Below are 18,175 nucleotides of genomic sequence, written 5' to 3'. Positions count from 1 at the left end.
GTTTGTTTGCATCATGTGCATTTGACTTTGGGGACTCAACATAGGGGTTGGGTCCGTCTAGGGCAGGTGTACCCGAAATTACAAGACCATCCTGATGCATCTTATGTGCTACTTGTGCATTATGTTTAATTTGGTTTGTGCATGTTGACCGGTTTCTAAAATAAAATAAAAATATAAAAATATTGAGGGAAAACCAGAAAGAAGAAAATATGAGGGAGAAAATTTACCCGATTTTCGAAAATCTCAGTATTTATCCAAAAAACAAATAAAAAAATTGAATTTTTCAAAAAAAAAAAAAGTGTCATCCTATTCCTAAAATATTTACGAACTACGCGGGTCTGATTCTCACCGGATGTGAGATACGTAGGCAACCTTCATAGGGTTCGGCCCCATTTTTATAAAATAACTATAAAAAAAATGTGTCTAGTGTTTTTTTTAATCAAAAAACAAATAAGCAGATCCAGCTTTGGTTAATCCCAAATCGTTCCTGTCGGAATAGCCTTAGAACATCTTCAAAATTGTTGAAGGGCTGTTCTCGCAAGAACGGACGTGTCTGTTAATTGGGAATCACTTTTACCATAATGCCCTTCCCCCGTCCCTAAAGCTATCCTTGAAAGTAAGAAGGGGCCATAGTTGAAAAAATAGCTACCCTTTCTTTGGTCACAATTGCAAAAATAGCCTCCCTTCTCGTTGATTTTTCTTAAAATTGAGTTATTTACAAAAGATTGTTTTGCAAAAGGAGTGCATTGGTTCTGTCTCTTGAGACTAGTGTCAACCCTAACCTTAACCACCCACAGGTACAAATGAGCACTATCCAGAACACACCATTCACAGTTGTAGACAAGGCTCCACTTCAGCTTCAGATGTGGTGGTATGATTTAGGAGAAGATGGTCAGAAATGGGTCACCAAGCACTTGGGAGCCCTTACAGATATTATGAAAATTAAACCACGGGACGATTTGATTGAGGCACTAGTGACTTTTTGGGACCCCGTTCACAATGTCTTTCGCTTCTCCGATTTTGAGCTAACTCCCACTTTAGAAGAGATAGCTGGATATTCCGGGTTTGGCAGGGATTTGAGAAACCAGGAGCTCATATTCCCAAGGGCTCTTTCTGTACACCGATTCTTCGATCTTCTGAACATCAGTAAGCAAATTAGAAAGACCAACGTAGTCGAAGGGTGTTGTTCTTTCTACTTCCTGTACTCTAGGTTCGGGCAACCAAATGGATTTGAAATGCATGAAAAGGGCCTTAACAACAAGCAGAACAAAGACACATGGCAGATTCATCGTCGCTTCGCCTTCATAATGGCGTTTCTGGGAATTATGGTCTTCCCAAACGAGAAGCGGACAATTGATACCCGCATAGCCAGGGTTGTACAGGTCCTCACTACCAAAGAACATCACACTCTTGCCCCGGTCATTTTATCAGACATTTATCGGGCGTTGACTTTGTGCAAGTCCGGGGCAAAATTCTTCGAAGGGTGCAATATTTTGTTACAAATGTGGTTGATTGAGCATCTCCGACATCACCCCAAGTTCATGAGCTATGGTCCGAACAAGGACAATTTCATTGAGAGTTACGAAGAAAGAGTAAAAGATTACAACTCTCCAGAAGGGGCGGAAGCCTGGATATCCCACCTAAGATCTTTAAATGCAAGTCAAATTGAGTGGACTTTGGGATGGCTCCCGCTAAGAGAGGTGATACACATGTCGGCCATAAAAAGTTATTTGCTGTTATTGGGTTTGAGAAGTGTCCAGCCGTATGCGCCACACAGAGTTCTAAGACAGCTAGGAAGGTACCAAGTAATACCTAAGGATGAAGATTTGAGTGTGCAAGTTATTGAGCTACACCCCGAAGCCCCACTCCCCGAAGCTTTAATCCAGCAAATTTGGAATGGTTGTCGCTACTTGAAATATGATACTCAGGTGCCAGATCCTGCGAGAGGTGAGGTAGATCCGGGTTATGCTATATGGTTTGGAAAGAGGTCTCATGTGGATGATGTGCCAGAGCCCAAAAGGCCCACAAAAAGGCCGCATGTTCAAGCCTTTGATGATAAAATCCAAGAACGGTTGGCTTGGGGTGAACGGGAAAAAGGATACAAAACAACTATTCATGTCTTAGAAGAAAGGCTAAGAAACCTCATTTTTGAGAAAGACTTGAAAGAACAAGAAGCCGAAGGGGAAAAGAAGAGTCTGATCTGCAAAAATGAAGCCCTTCGTGCTCAACTTCAACAGATGAAGAAAGCCTCTGAAGTGCCAGTGAGAAGTTGGAAAGACCAGAGAACCATTGCCAATCTGATGGAGAAAGTGCAAGATTATGATTCCCTCTTGGCAAAGACTGAAAAGTCGTTGGACAAAGCTAATGAAAAGATCGTACAACTAAATGAGAAGGCCGAATCAAGTAAGGATAGCCAAGTAACACAATTTGAAGAAAAGAGGGCTCAATTCGAGAGAGAGAAGGCCCATTGGGTACGTTCAGAAGCTCAGCTCCATGCACAATTGGAAGAAATGAGAAGGTACAATAGAGAATACCAGCATGCAAATTTTGATAGGGAGATGGCTCAGGCGAGACTTGAGCAGGCTAGACTTCGGGCTCAGTTGGAGTCAGCCTTAGATCGTGAGGGCCACATAAGGGAGATAGCCACTACTCGCCAGCAGCAGTTACAAGATCGAGACCAAAATTTCCAGTACTTCAAAGAGCAAGTTCATAATTTGGCTATTTATACCGCTCAAAGTTATGTGAACTGCCAAGGGATGGATTATGAGAAGTTTTTGGAGCATGCACCTACTTTTGCCCGTCATCTTGCAGCAGAGTTAGAAAGGATGTACCGTACATTAGGGGGTCAACCAGGGCAAGCCCCACCATGAGCAGATGTTCCAGTGTTTGAAAGCCAGAAGATTGTGGAGTTGAATTATAGTCGTAGTTGTTAGATCTTTTTATGTAGTAGTTATGTTTTAGTTTGAGTCATTGTTGAATCTTTAAAATCGCTGTCTTTTAGTCTTGTCAGAGTTTGGTAAGTCATTTTCAATGTAATGTCCTTTCTGTTATTGTATTATTTCGTTTTGTTAAAAAATAAAAAATAAAAAAAAAAAATCTACTATTATTATTTTCCCCTGAACTACGTAATGGTCTGATTCATGCGGCGTCATGATACGTAGGCAATCCTCATCGGATGCGATCATAACCATAATTAATCTATAAAAAAAATGAATGAAAAAAAAAACCCGCTAAATTCAAGATGAAAATAAACCAATAAATCAATAAGCCGGGATGAAACATAAACCTTCCAAGATCATTTTAGAAATGAAAATGGCATTAGGTGCATAACATATAATGTGTGATTAATATCTGCAAAATGCCTAACTCTAACACGTTTGTTGTTTGTCATTTTCAAAGATAAAGTAAAACAGAGGTGGTTGATTTGTGGTTTAAACTGGCGACTCACCCTTACAACACGAGATCAAAAGGAAAAAGTAGAATGGCAAACAACAGTGAGAATGAGTCAGATAATGATGATGTCCATGGACAATTGGTTGAACAAGGTTCAGGACTGGTTGAAGAAGTAAGAGTGTTGAAGCAACAATTGGCAGAGATGTACCAAGCCTGGGTGAATGGACAAGCACCACCCTCACTACCCATAGGGCCTTCGGACAATCTTCATAATGTGTCAGTTGCCACTCAAGTTCCTATCTCCATAACAAGTAACCCATTGTATCAACCTGGATTCAGTCCGAGCTTTAACCTCCCCACTACCCCCAGTACCTCCATTCCACGTCCTCCAATCGCACCCCTCAGAAATGACCCACCTACTATACCCATTGTCCATACTTTCACTGTCCCTCAACCGGCTCTTGCTCAAAAGTCCAATAATGATCCACAGCTGGATGCTCATGATGCCCAACATTACTCTCCAGAACTGACTTTAAAGGTTCCAGATTCATACAAGCACACTCCTCATAACATGTTCCCAATTGAGATCGAAAAGCCGGAAAAGAATATGGAACAAGAGGAAATGACCAAAAAAATGAAGAGCTTGGAACAGACCATGAGAAACATACAGGGTTTGGGGGGCCACAAGAGTGTTTCGTTTAACGATCTATGCATGTTTCCTCATGTTCATTTGCCACCCGGTTTCAAGACCCCCAAGTTTGACAAGTATGATGGGCATGGTGATCCCGTTGCCCATTTGAAGAGGTATTGTAACCAACTAAGGGGAGCGGGAGGCAAAGAAGAATTGCTCATGGCTTATTTTGGGGAAAGTTTGACAGGAATTGCTTCAGAGTGGTTCATAGATCAAGACATCTCTCACTGGCACGTTTGGAATGACATGGCTCAAGATTTTGTCCAACAGTTTCAGTACAATATTGATATAGTGCCAGACCGCTCCTCTCTCGTCAACATAAAGAAGAAACCAACAGAAAGCTTCAGAGAATATGCAATCAAGTGGAGAGAGCAGGCTGCTAGGGTCAAACCACCAATGAAAGAGGCAGAAATGATTGACTATTTTCTCCAAGCTCAGGATCCAGATTACCTCCATTACATGTTGGCCGCCATCGGTAAACCTTTTGCTGAGGCGATTAAGATTGGTGAAATAGTTGAGAATGGCATGAAGTCAGGCAAAATTGTGAGTCAGGCAGCCCTTAAGGCAACCACACAAGCAATTCAAAGTGGGTCAGGCAATTTCGGAAATCGAAAAAAGAAGGAGGAAGGATCCATGATGGCATCTGGGTTCGGGGGAGTTCAAAGGGGAATAGCTCCTTCTTATGTGCAATTTCAACAAGGACTATCCAATTCTCTTCAACATTATTATCCGCCTCAAGGTCCCCGATACTCAGTTCCCCTGCAACAGTACACATTGTTTAATGCTCAGGCTTATGCTAGGCCTCCCAATCACCAACAATGGCAGGCACCGATTCCACAAGGCTCCCGTCAACTCCGGCCAAATTTTCAGGCACCATATAATCCTCGTCCCCGACAAGAATATGTGAGAGAACAGGAGCCAAAGAAAGAGTTCACCCCAATTGGAGAATCGTATACAAGCCTATTTCGAAAGTTGATGCAGTTGAAGTTGATTGAACCTATTATGCCGCGTTATGTGAATCCAAATTCAAAAGGTTTTGACTCAAATGCAAGATGTGAGTATCACTCTAACACCCAAGGGCATAGTACTGAAAACTGTTGGACATTAAAGAAAGCCATTGAAAATTTGATTGAAGCAAAGGCAATTGTGGTAACAAACAATGAGGATACTCCTAATATCACAAACAATCCGCTCCCAACTCATGATAATACACATTTTATTGGGATGATTTGTGATGATCGGGATTATAAGCAGTCTGGCAAGACAGAGATGGTTGTTAGAACCATAGGGCCAGAACCAAAAGTGATAGTGAGCCCGCCGCAATTGGCACCATTGATGGTGAAAGGTGCGAATTCTAGTTTGAACTTGGCATGTTCTGAAAAAACGATTCTCTATGTTCCTGGAAGCACAAAAAAGGTTGCGGTTCAATTGGGTGGGCCAAAACTTTACATCCCCGGAGGCATTCAAAAGATCATTCCGAATAATGGTTTGAGGAATATAACAGAGCCAGCCGTGATCCGACCTGTTGCCCAACTCCTAGTGACAAACACAAAAGCTATTCCCTGGAATTATAACAAGACTGTCATGACATACAAAGGAAAAGAGATAGTTGAAGAAACAGGTGAAATGGGGGGCTTGACCCGCTCTGGAAGGTGTTATTCACCAGAGGAATTGAGAAAAGCTAAGCAAGCCAGGGAAAGTCACTTGCCAGTGAAAGAACCCGTTGCAGAAAAAGAAGCAGAGGAATTCTTTAAGAAGATGAAATTGCAAGACTACTCAATCATTGACCAACTAAGGAAAACTCCTGCTCAGATATCTTTGTTATCTCTGCTTTTGCATTCAGAAGAGCATCGTCGTGTGTTGATCAAAACTCTGAACGAGGCATATGTCTCAGAAAAGACAACGGTGAATCAGCTAGAAAAAATGGCTGAAAGATTCTTTGAAGTAAATAGAATTACTTTCAGCGATGATGATTTGCCTGAGGAAGGGGCTGGCCACAATAGAGCTTTGCATCTTATGGTCAAATGTGAAGGGCACTACGTAAAAGGAGTCATGATTGACGGAGGCTCAAGTGTAGATGTGTGTCCCCTTTCTACTCTACAACAACTGAACATCGACAATAACAGAATTCGAACCAGTAATGTCAGCATCAGAGCTTTTGATGGTTCAAAAAGAGACACTATTGGGGAAATCGAACTCACCATGACAATCGGCCCGGTTGATTTTAACATTGTCTTTCAAGTGTTAGATATGGAAACTTCCTATAATTTTCTTTTGGGAAGGCCGTGGATCCATATGGCCAGAGCTGTACCATCCACCCTACATCAAATGGTCAAATTCGAGTGTGACGGGCAAGAAATTATTGTTCATGGGGAGGACGACTCATCTGTCTATAAAGACCCATCCATTCCATATATCGAGGCCAAGGAAGGATGTGAATCCATCATATATCAAGCATTTGAGGTGATAGAGGTGGACCAAGTGGAAGAAGGAAAACCAATTCTGCATCCCCGTCTTTCAGCCACATCTATGATGGTAGCTTCGCTGATGTTGAGGAACGGCTATGAACCAGGAAAAGGATTGGGATCCTCTCTGCAAGGAATTGTGAACCCCATTGCTCTATTTTCGAAGAAAAATACCTTTGGCTTGGGCTTTAAACCAACATCAGCTGACATAGAAAGAGCCAAGGCCCGCAAAAAGAATGGTTGGAAGCTGTCCAAACCAATCCCTCACATTTCCTACTCTTTTGTCAAGCCACAATTTGAAGAAGTCCAAAATCCTTCTACTCAGGATGACATTGACGGAGTTTGCCAGGGTCTCAAGGAGATGTTCTATGAGATTAATATGGTTCAAGTTGGGGAGGGCCCTAGCCGTGCAAGTATTCAACTTATTGGTCCAGATACCTCGCTCAGCAACTGGGAAGCAACTCCTCTTCCCATCAGGAAGGAGTCTTGGTAGCATGTTTTGTTGTTTTTTCTGTATTTGGATTATTTTAAGGGTTGTAATCCAGATATTTTAGTTTAATTGCTTTGCTGTGATGTTAACCCTTCTATCCTTTCAAATTCAATGAAATGAAGTTCCATTTTCGTAGTAAAATTCTATCTTTTTATTTCCCTAATTTTTGTTATTTTTTTTATCATTTTCAGTTTCGATAATGCTGGCTTTAAAAATATGACATGCATGCGGAATTCATGCCCAGATCTTAAAAAGCTGTCTAATCTCGAAATAATGAATCAAGAAGTTGAGTATGACGAAGATGAGGCTTTTAGAGAAATGAAAAGGCAATTGGATCAATTTGAGAATAAGCCTAAGCCTAACTTAAATGAAACTGAGGCAATTAACCTGGGAAGTCCCGAAGAAACCAGAGAAACAAAAATAAGCATTCATACTGAACAAAAGACGAGAGATGCCATAATTCAAGTTTTGTTCGAGTACAGAGATGTATTTGCTTGGTCGTATGATGACATGCCGGGTTTGAGTGCCGATCTAGTGGTCCATAAGCTTCCCACACATCCTAATTTTCCACCAATCCAGCAAAAACAAAGGAAGTTTAAGACAGACATGAGTGATAAGATTAAAGAAGAAATCACGAAGCAACTAAGTGCAAATGTGATCAGGGTCGTCCGATACACTACATGGTTAGCAAATGTTGTGCCAGTGCCAAAGAAGGATGGGAAAATCAGAGTTTGTGTTGACTATAGGGATTTAAACAAAGCAAGTCCAAAGGACAACTTTCCCTTACCCAACATTCATATCCTTGTTGATAATTGTGCTAAACATGAAATCCAATCTTTTGTGGATTGTTATGCCGGATATCACCAAATTCTGATGGATAAAGAAGATGCAGAAAAGACTGCCTTCACAACTCCATGGGGAACTTATTGTTATAGGGTCATGCCATTCGGTTTGAAGAATGCAGGGGCAACTTACATGAGAGCCATGACTACCATATTCCATGACATGATGCATAAAGAGATTGAAGTGTACGTTGATGATGTGATCATTAAGTCGAGAACACAAGCTTACCATGTGCAAGACTTGAAAAGGTTCTTTGAAAGGCTACGAAGGTACAATCTCAAACTCAATCCAGCCAAATGTGCATTTGGAGTTCCTTCTGGGAAGCTTTTGGGTTTTATAGTTAGTCGAAGAGGCATTGAGTTAGATCCCTCCAAGATAAAGACCATTCGAGAGCTGCCTCCCCCGAAGAACAAAACAGAAGTCATGAGTTTACTCGGGAGGTTGAATTACATTAGCAGGTTCATCTCGCAGCTTACAACCACATGTGAGCCTATTTTTAAGTTGTTGAAAAAGAACGCCGCTATCAAGTGGACAGATGAGTGCCAAGAAGCTTTTGATAAGATCAAGGAATATTTGTCAAATCCCCCTGTTTTGGTCCCGCCGGAACCTGATAGGCCTCTATTTTTATATCTGTCAGTAATGGATAGTTCCTTTGGTTGTGTTCTGGGTCAACATGATGCCACAGGAAAAAGGGAACAAGCAATATATTATTTGAGCAAAAAGTTCACCACTTATGAGGCCAAATACACTCTTTTGGAAAGAACATGTTGCGCTTTAACCTGGGTCGCCCAGAAGCTTAGGCATTATCTTTTGGCCTATACAACTTACCTCATATCCCGAATGGATCCCCTGAAGTACATCTTTCAGAAGCCGATGCCAACTGGCAAATTAGCAAAATGGCAAATCTTGCTCACAGAGTTTGATATTGTTTATGTCACTCGCACTGCCATGAAGGCACAAGCTTTGGCTGATCATCTGGCAGAAAACCCGGTTGATGATGAGTATGAGTCTTTGAACACATATTTCCCAGATGAAGAGGTTAATTTAGTTGAAGAAGTAGTCCAAGATGACAGTCAAATTTGGAAACTATACTTTGATGGGGCTGTCAACATCAAAGGCGTAGGGATTGGGACAATTCTGGTATCACCTACTGGGCAACATTACCCTGCCACGGCGCGACTTCGTTTTTTCTGTACAAACAACACAGCAGAATATGAAGCTTGCATCATGGGTCTGAACATGGCAATAAACCTAAATGTGCATGAATTGTTAGTGATGGGAGATTCAGATTTGCTTATTCGGCAGGCTCAAGGTGATTGGGAGACTCGAGACATCAAGCTCATTCCATATAGACAATGTGTGGAGGATCTTAGCAAAAGGTTCAAGTCCATCGAATTCAGGTACATTCCCAGGTTTCACAATGAATTAGCTGATGCCTTGGCCACCCTGGCCTCAATGCTTCCATATCCGGGTAATACTCACATTGACCCATTAGAAATTCAAATTCGGGATCAACATGGTTATTGCAATACAATTGAAGCAGAACCAGATGGTGAACCATGGTATCGTGATATTAAGCAGTTTCTGAAAACAAGAGAATATCCGGAACATGCTAATAGGGATCAAAAGAGAACTATTAGGCGACTCTCTAATGGTTTCTTTTTGAGTGGGGAAATCCTATACAAAAGAACTCTGGATTTGAATTTGTTGAGATGTGTAGATGCCAAAGAAGCTGAAATGATTATGAATGAGGTGCATTCGGGAGTTTGTGGTCCGCACATGAATGGATATGTTCTAGCAAAGAAAATCCTTCGGGCAGGATATTATTGGCTTACTATGGAACGAGATTGCTTTTGTTTTGTTCGCAAGTGCCACCAGTGTCAGATTCACAGTGATTTGATTCACTCGCCTCCTTCAGAGTTGTATCCTATGTCGGCTCCTTGGCCTTTTGTTGCTTGGGGAATGGATGTCATTGGCCCAATCGAGCCAAAAGCTTCAAATGGGCACAGATTCATCTTGGTTGCAATTGATTACTTCACCAAATGGGTGGAAGCTATTACATTGAAAGCAGTTACCAAGAAAGCAGTAGTAGACTTTGTTCACTCCAACATTATCTGTCGTTTCGGTATTCCAAAAACCATTATTACAGATAATGCTGCTAATTTGAATAGTCATCTGATGAAGGAGGTATGTGAACAATTTAAAATTCAGCATCGCAATTCTACTCCTTACCGTCCCAAAGCTAATGGAGCTGTTGAAGCTGCAAATAAGAACATCAAGAAGATTCTTAGGAAGATGATCCAAGGGTCTAGACAATGGCACGAGAAACTACCTTTTGCTCTTTTGGGATACCGGACAACTGTCCGTACATCAGTTGGCGCAACGCCCTACTTATTGGTTTATGGAACTGAAGCGGTCATACCTGCTGAAATTGAGATTCCCTCTCTCCGAATCATTGTTGAAGCAGGGATTGAGGACACTGAATGGGTGAAGTCCCGATTGGAACAGTTGAATTTGATTGATGAAAAGCGTTTGGCGGCAGTTTGTTTTGGTCAGTTATACCAACAAAGAATGGCACGCGCTTACAATAAGAAAGTACGCCCAAGAAAATTCGAGGTAGGACAACTTGTTTTGAAACGTATCTTTCCGCACCAGGAAGAAGCAAAAGGAAAGTTCGCACCGAATTGGCAAGGTCCTTACCTCGTCAAGAAAGTATTGTCAAAAGGAGCTCTACATTTGGTAGATATAGAAGGAAAGGTGACTGATATATCCGTCAACGCAGATGCGGTCAAGAGATACTATGTATGACATGGCTATGTTGGGGCATTCTTATATTTAGCATTCTCAGGTTGGGATGACGAAAGGCTATCATTCTCGCTACCAAACACTGGTCAACCCTAGTTATCCCTTTGAAGCCTTGTTTATATTTCTTTGTTTTCCCCTCTTTTGGAACCAATGTACTTTAAAAATAAAAAAAAAAAAAAAACCATCAAAACAAGTTCATGTTCATTGAACTACGTCTGACCTGATTCCGAAAGGATACGTAGGCAGCCTCACTCTGGGGTTCGGTCACACCAAAACAAAAATCCACATGTCCCCAGTATTCAAATAAACTGGGGCATGGTTTTATTTTATTTTCGATGGTTGTTCCATCAAAATGGGTCCAAAAGTTGTAATTCAGTTGAATATTTCTTTTTACCTTTCCCTGCTAAGACCTTCTGATCAACTTTCGAGAATGCTAAGTCAGTATACTACGGGTGATGCCGCAGTCATTGTAAAGAGAGAAAAATAAATGAGAGAGTCTTATTGGTGAAAACCCTCGCGGGCACTATAAGGCAATGGTGAGTTGAGAGAAGGATAGATGAGAGAGGTCAATTGGTGAAAACTTACAAAGGGCATCATTGATCGATTTAAGGCTTCGTACATCCCGACACAAGCATGGTCAAGACAAAGAACTCAGTTTCAAAGTTAAGTTTACAACAGATTTCGAGAATTAGATGGTTCAAACGGATCGGGCATCCAGTCCAAAGTGCATGTCATGTTCATTGAAGTCAGCATTTTTCCTCTAGATAAGTCCTGTCTTATTATTTCCTCTGAAAGGGACACTTCTTGATTAAGTTGTAATACCTATTAGTTCACCTTCTTATTTTCTTTCGCATTACTTTTTTGAGTCTCTTTCAATCTAATTTTGTCAAAGCAAAGCAAAGAAAAGGCCGCAAAACTGGTTACAGTTTCCCCGTTATATAAAGCAAAGATTGTTCGGCATAAACCGTATGGGCAAAGGCATAAAGCCATCTATGATTTTCCTTGACGAGCAAAGGGATGGAAGGGCTGAAAAATGTTCCAAGGGTCAACAAAAGTTACTCAGTTAAAAGATTTTTGGGAGCAAGGTTGTTTGCACTACAAATACAAATGGTGATAGGCACAAAATAGTCAGGTTTCGATGCTGAGAAAGAAAGATCTCCAGAAAGTAAGGATAGAATCTCCCGAAAATTTGTACGATTATCGACTGAGTTAGCTTTTCTAACAAGTGTAATGGACGCAAGGTCAAGTCACCCAAGAAATCAAGGCCACAAACTGACCACCATTTTATAACTAACAAATCTTTCTTTGTTCAGAACAGGAACACAATGATTTAGGAAACAGTTCGTGAAAAGACAAACACTACCAAGTGAAGTTCTCAAATACTTGATTTCCTTCCAATATACATGTAATCATGTTATTTTTAGTTTCATTATAGGGAATCAACACCCTATCTTCACCTCAGGGTACTACATCCCCTGGCTGCATTACTTTCTGCCAACATAGGGTACGACATTCCCTAGTAGCATCTTAGAGTTCCACAAGCCTCATTTTATTGCCAACATAGGGTACAACATTCCCTAGTAGCATCCCAGAGTGCCACAAGCCTTATCTTATTGCTAACACAGGGTACTACATCCCCTGGCTGCATTACTTTCTGCCAACATAGGGTACGACATTCCCTAGTAGCATCTCAAAGCCACAAGACTCATTTTATTGCCAACATAGGGTACGACATTCCCTAGTAGCATCCCAGAGTGCCACGAGCCTCATCTTATCGACAACACAGGGTACTACATCCCCTAGCTGCATTACTTTCTGCCAACATAGGGTACGATATTCCCTAGTAGCATCTCAGAGCGCCACAAGCCTCATTTTATTGCCAACATAGGGTACGATATTCCCTAGTAGCATCTCAGAGCGCCACAAGCCTCATTTTATTGCCAACATAGGGTACGACATTCCCTAGTAGCATCCCAGAGTGCCACGAGCCTCATCTTATTTCCAACACATGGTACTACATCCCCTGGTCACATTATTTTCTACCTACATAGGGTACGACATTCCCTAGTAGTATCTTAAAGAGCCAAAAGCCTCACCTTATTATCAATACAGGGTACTACATCCTCTGGTTGCATTTCTTATTGCAAACGTAGGGTACGACTTCCTTAGTATCATCCTAGAGTGCCACGAGCCTCATCTTATTATCAACACAGAGTACTACATCCCCTGGTTGCCTTCCATCTTATTAACATAGGGTATGACATCCCCTATTAAAAAAAAAAAAAAACATCTTTTTCAATTCTTTATTCTGCAATAGCAAAGATAGTTTAATCTATTTTCAATAACTCACAAAAATTTTCTAGTGCAAACTGGGGCAGAAAATTTTTGTTCGTTTTGTTTGTTTCTCATAGCTTGTAGGTTTTTATGCAAAGTACGGATTGGATGTGCAAGAAAAGACTCTAGCTCTCGCTAGAGAAAGTGGAACGTTTGATCTCAATACCAGCAGCAACCAGCTTTGACGTAATACATGCGGAGACATAGAGTCTCAAGATCCATCTTCTCATCATCTGATCAAGAAACAAGCTTGTGAGAATATTTCATATTATTGCATCGAGAGCATCAAGTTTTAGTCTAAAGTCAATGGGATAAGCAACTCAAAAATCAAGACTAGACTCCAGACGACTTTTAGATAGGAATTTTATAACTCTTAGATTTCAAGAGTATGTAATTTTCTATTTATTTTCCTGTAATAGTAGGAACCGCGGATCGGAACCTCAACGGAACTTCGCTCGATTCTCCATCTAAGCATACTCCATCACTCTTCTTCCACTTGAACTACACGTGACCTGATTCCCTTATAACCCGGGATATGTAGGCTGCCTAAAATCAAGGTTCGGTCGCAACGCCTTCTTTTCACTTCTTTTCCCCTTTAAATAATAGGGTGGTCAAAAATCAGTCACCTTGTTCATTTTCTTTGCCTGAAAACTCTTCATGTTTCCAAGCAAAGAGGGGCATGCTGTGAACACCTAATTTTTTTACCACACCCAAATTTTATACTATTTTAGCATAAATATTTCTTTTAGGTCTAATCTTAATATCTTAAACTTTGATCTCACTCTTAATAGTTTTTTTTTCATACTAAAAAAAAAAAAAAAAAAAAATCATCAAAAATCAAAACTTATATATGTACATTCACATATATATATATATATATATATATATATATATATATATATATATATATATATATATATATAGGAGGTATATGGTTTTTTTTAATATTATTATTAGAATTTTAATAAGTTTTTCTTAGTATCATTTAAGTTACATGTAAATATTTAATTTTCCTATATTGTAAGAAATGTTGGTTAATCTTCTTATCCTTATAATTTATTTTATCTTTTAAAATAAAAGACAAAAAAAAAAAAAAAGGAAGTGGAGCTAACGTCAAAAGAGTCAAAAATCATATTCTTAATTTAGTTAACTTTGCTAAACTCCCCACTCTTCTCCAAAACTCCTCACGTCTTCCCCCCCTCTCTATCACCACATGTTACTCACTATTTATAATATGCACACTTTTTATTTTTAAAATTCAAATAATTCCTAACTAACACCCATGATTCCCTCCTCCCAGCCCCATTACTCACTCCTTTCATCTCTAAATTCCCCACGTCCCACTCCTCACATCCCAAATATCCCCTCAATCCAATCCCATGATCTGACACATTCTATATAAATAGCACTCACTTGGACAAGGAAAAGGAGGGGAAGAACAGAAGACCTCAAGAAATATTGGATTTTTTTTTTGGAGAGAAATTTTTTGGCTAGTTCCAGTCTTTCATGAGCTGTAGGAAAACAAAAAAAAAAAACTAGAAGTAGAGTTAGTAATGATATTTGAAGGCACGATGGAGAAGTGTATTTGAGTTTGGAGTGAAAGTTCCTTTCGAGTTCTGTTTCCTTAGAGATTAACCGAGGAGAGCTTAACCCGTGATTTTTCTGTTCGCGGTTCGTTGTCGCTTTTCAAATTCGACATCGAATATTATTACATTCGTTGGATTTTCTAAGAAAATATTTTGCTTCAAAGGTCAGCATACTTACTTAATTCTTGTTATTGTTATGTGTGATGGACGATATGAAGATTTGTTCAATTCAAGTTTAATTTTTTTTTTCTGTATTCTTTTGTCTTTGAGTAAAATTCGTTGTTTTCATCTTTATAATGCTTACATGTTTGTTTGGGATGAGAATAAAAGCTAAGTAAAAAAGAAATAATTTTAAGCTTTAATAGTATCTCTAGTTTAAATCTTTAGATATTCGTTTTAATAAAGAAAGTTCATGTTTCTAAATGATTTATTAGATTAAAAGATGTTGGCGTAAATTTTGTGGTATATTACATAATCTTTAATTAATAATAAATAATTCTTTCTATTATGAGAAATTTATTTTGTATTTGTTTCGTTTGTGTTCGTGATATTTGAGTTTGAAGGAAAGTTTATGAGACCGGATATCCATTTGTTTATTTGAACTAGAAGATACTTAGAAAATGTCTCGCTATATTCTCTTAGATAGACTAGGTATCTCATGATATTTTATTTTATACTTTATATATATAAAAAACAAAGAAAAGGAAAAGAACAAAAAGAACGTCGGCCGATGTATTTAGAATCGTTAAGTTCACTAAAAGTTTATTGGGCTTAATATTATTTTCTCAAAGTTTTTTTTTAGTAGTATTTTAATCTTCATAAATGGAATTGACATAATACTTTAAATTTTCTGTTACTAAGTGTTATGATTTACGACGATTTAAATTTCTCAATTTAGGTTTATAGTTTAGTTTCTTTTATACCGTGTCCATATGTTAAAAAAAAAATCATGTAGCTCTTTGTAATGATAAGTGACTTTATGTGTGAGTTGAGAAACTTGTTCTTAAATAACTTGCTCCTAATTTTATTTCAACTAATGTATTTATTTTTATGTTTTCTGTTATGGTTTATGTGAATTAATTGTTTGGGTTATTTTGTTCCATCCTATACTTTGTTGTGAATTTAGCAGTTGCTACGAGAATGTTCTTAATTAATTAAGTTATTTTATAGTTATCCCAAATCATAAAATAATGGCTTGCTAGTTAGAACTAAAAATAAATATTCATAAGTGAGTGAGAAATGTGGATTACGAGTTAATTTAAAGTCTGTTGTAAAAAAAAATAAAAAAATAAAAATAAGAGTGGTAAAAGAAATTGTGAGCGAGCGAGATGAGTTAGGAACTAATTCAAAATTCGTTGTAATAAGTAAAAATATTAATATAGAAATAAATATCTCAAATCTAAAAAGATAAATAAATGAAATACTTTGAATATGCTAGTATGCTTTAGGCACGTGTTAATCAATTGAATCATCGTGATTATGTATACGTTCGCGTGGCATAATTACGATTCCCAAAACTAATACCAAGGTATGCGTTCGCGCAACTTTGGGCGAAACAATCTTAAAAATAATAAAGTGTTATTAATTGTGTATACGTACGCGTGATATGATTCTTGACACACCAAACAAAACGAATACACGTACGCGTGATTCGTTTCAAGATAATTTCATAATTATGAATAATCAAGCAATTAAAAGCGGTAAAAATATAAATATACATAGGTTCTAAAATGAGTAATTAAATAATTTAATTAAGCCAAGTATGATTAAAGCGACCGTGCTAAAATTACGGAATCCGAGAGTGCCTCACACCTTCTCTCGGGTTAACAGAATTCCTTACCCGGTCTTTTGTGTTCACGGACCGTAAAACAGAGTCAACTTTCCTCGATTTGGGATTTAAAATAAACCGGTGACTTGGGACACCATAAATTATCCCAAGTGGCGACTCTGATTAAATAAATAATCCCATTTCGAATAATGTCACTTAAATTGGAAAAACTCCTTTAGCACCATCCCCCCGGGAAAAAGGAGGTGTGACAATTACGAGTATGCGAGTTGTGTAGTATATTATGCGATTATATCTGGGATTATGGTTATGGCTAGATACAGCTTGTTCAGGCTTATACAATGTGTAGATGTGAGATTCGGGTCTTGAAAAGAATTCTGGATGTTAGAAATTTGGCTCCAAGGTTTTTGGGCTAAGGTTAAATTAATGATTTTCAGTTAGGTTTTGTGGTCAGGCCTATATAGAATAGGGTGACGTGAGATCACCCCCGGGTACGTGCGTGGTAAGATGGAATAGCGATGGGGTGGCTTAGAAACAACTCCTGGAACGTTCGATTTAGTTCTCAATTTATGCCTTACAATTGATTTATGACTTATCGGATTAGTTGGTTAGGGTCCAGAAGGAATTCGGAGTGAAATGAGATACTTAATCTCATAATTGAAAATTTAAGTTAGAAAAGTTGACCATATATTGACTTATGTATAAATGACCTCGGAATTTAATTATGATGATTCCAATAGCTCCGTATGGTGATTTTGGACTTAGGAGCATGTCCGAAAAATTATTTGGAGGTCCGTAGTGGAATTAGGCTTGAAATAGCGAAAGTCAAATTTTTGAAAAGTTTGACCGGGGGGTTGACTTTTTGATATCGGGGTCGTAATCTGATTCTGAAATTTTAATAGGCCCGTTATGTCATTTATGACTTGTGTGCAAAATCTGAGGTCAATCAGACTTGATTTGATAGGTTCCGGCGTCGTTTGTGAAAACTTGGAATTTCAAAATTCGTTAGGCTTGAATTGGGGTATAATTCATGGTATTAGCATTGTTTGAGGTGATTTGAGGGTTCGACTAAGTTCGTATGTTGTTTTAGGACTTGTTGATATATTTGGTTAAGGTCCCGAGGGGCTCGGGTGAGTTTTAGATGGTTAACAGATCAAATATTGGGGCTTGAATTAGGGTATAATTCATGGTTTTAGCATTGTTTGAGGTGATTTGAGGGTTCGTCAAAGTTCGTATGATATTTTAGGACTTGTTAGTATATTTGGTTGAGGTCCTGAGGGGCTCGGATGAGTTTTAGATGGTTAACGGATCAAATATTTGGACTTGAACAATTGCTGGAATTTTCTGATATCTGATATTATTTTCCTTCTACGCGATCGCGTGAATGTGTTTGCGATCGCGTAGGCTTAGTTAGTCAGTGGAGGTTTTTTTTCTATGCAATTGCGTGGGGATATCTGCGCTCGCGTAGGGTTAATTGAGGCAGTGATATTTTGTATTTCGCGTTCGCGTGAAGCGGGACGCGATCGCATAGCTATGTGAGTTTGTTATTCGCGAACGCATGAAGAAGGTCGCGTTCGCTTAGAGGAAATGGGGTAGAAATGGAAATCACATGTTTGTGCTTTGCGATCACGTGGTTAGGTTCATGATCGCGTAGGTCTGTGATGTTATGCATCGCGATCGCGTGGGAAAGCCCTCGATCGCGTAGAGTTAAATTTGGGCGATGGAAAATTGTTCTTCGCGTTAGCGTGGGAATGTTCGCGATCGCGTAGGAAAAATGTCTGG

General features: G+C 39.1%; 1 protein-coding gene across 1 annotated transcript; it reads left to right on the top strand.

Moving 5' to 3' along the window:
- The first annotated feature begins 803 nt into the window (after positions 1-803).
- LOC138895754 (uncharacterized) lies at positions 804-13,206 on the top strand. Its single transcript, XM_070180479.1, has 5 exons — positions 804-2,567; positions 3,866-4,197; positions 5,491-5,904; positions 7,231-7,417; positions 13,099-13,206. Exons 1-5 carry the CDS (start codon positions 804-806, stop codon positions 13,204-13,206), a joined length of 2,805 nt encoding a protein of 934 aa, XP_070036580.1.
- The last annotated feature ends 4,969 nt before the right edge of the window (positions 13,207-18,175 follow it).

The sequence above is a fragment of the Nicotiana tomentosiformis genome, chromosome 7, assembly GCF_000390325.3.
Source record: "Nicotiana tomentosiformis chromosome 7, ASM39032v3, whole genome shotgun sequence".
Classification (NCBI taxonomy): Eukaryota; Viridiplantae; Streptophyta; class Magnoliopsida; order Solanales; family Solanaceae; genus Nicotiana; species Nicotiana tomentosiformis.
This window is presented reverse-complemented; position numbering and strand designations above follow the sequence as displayed.

Coding starts and splice junctions, on each gene's coding strand:
- LOC138895754 (XM_070180479.1), top strand. CDS start 804: ATGAGCACTATCCAGAACACACCATTCACAGTTGTAGACAAGGCTCCA. Junction 4,198..5,490: donor CCCGTTGCCCATTTGAAGAG/GTATTGTAACCA, acceptor TGTTCCTGGAAG/CACAAAAAAGGTTGCGGTTC. Junction 5,905..7,230: donor ACTCCTGCTCAGATATCTTT/GTTATCTCTGCT, acceptor TATCATTTTCAG/TTTCGATAATGCTGGCTTTA.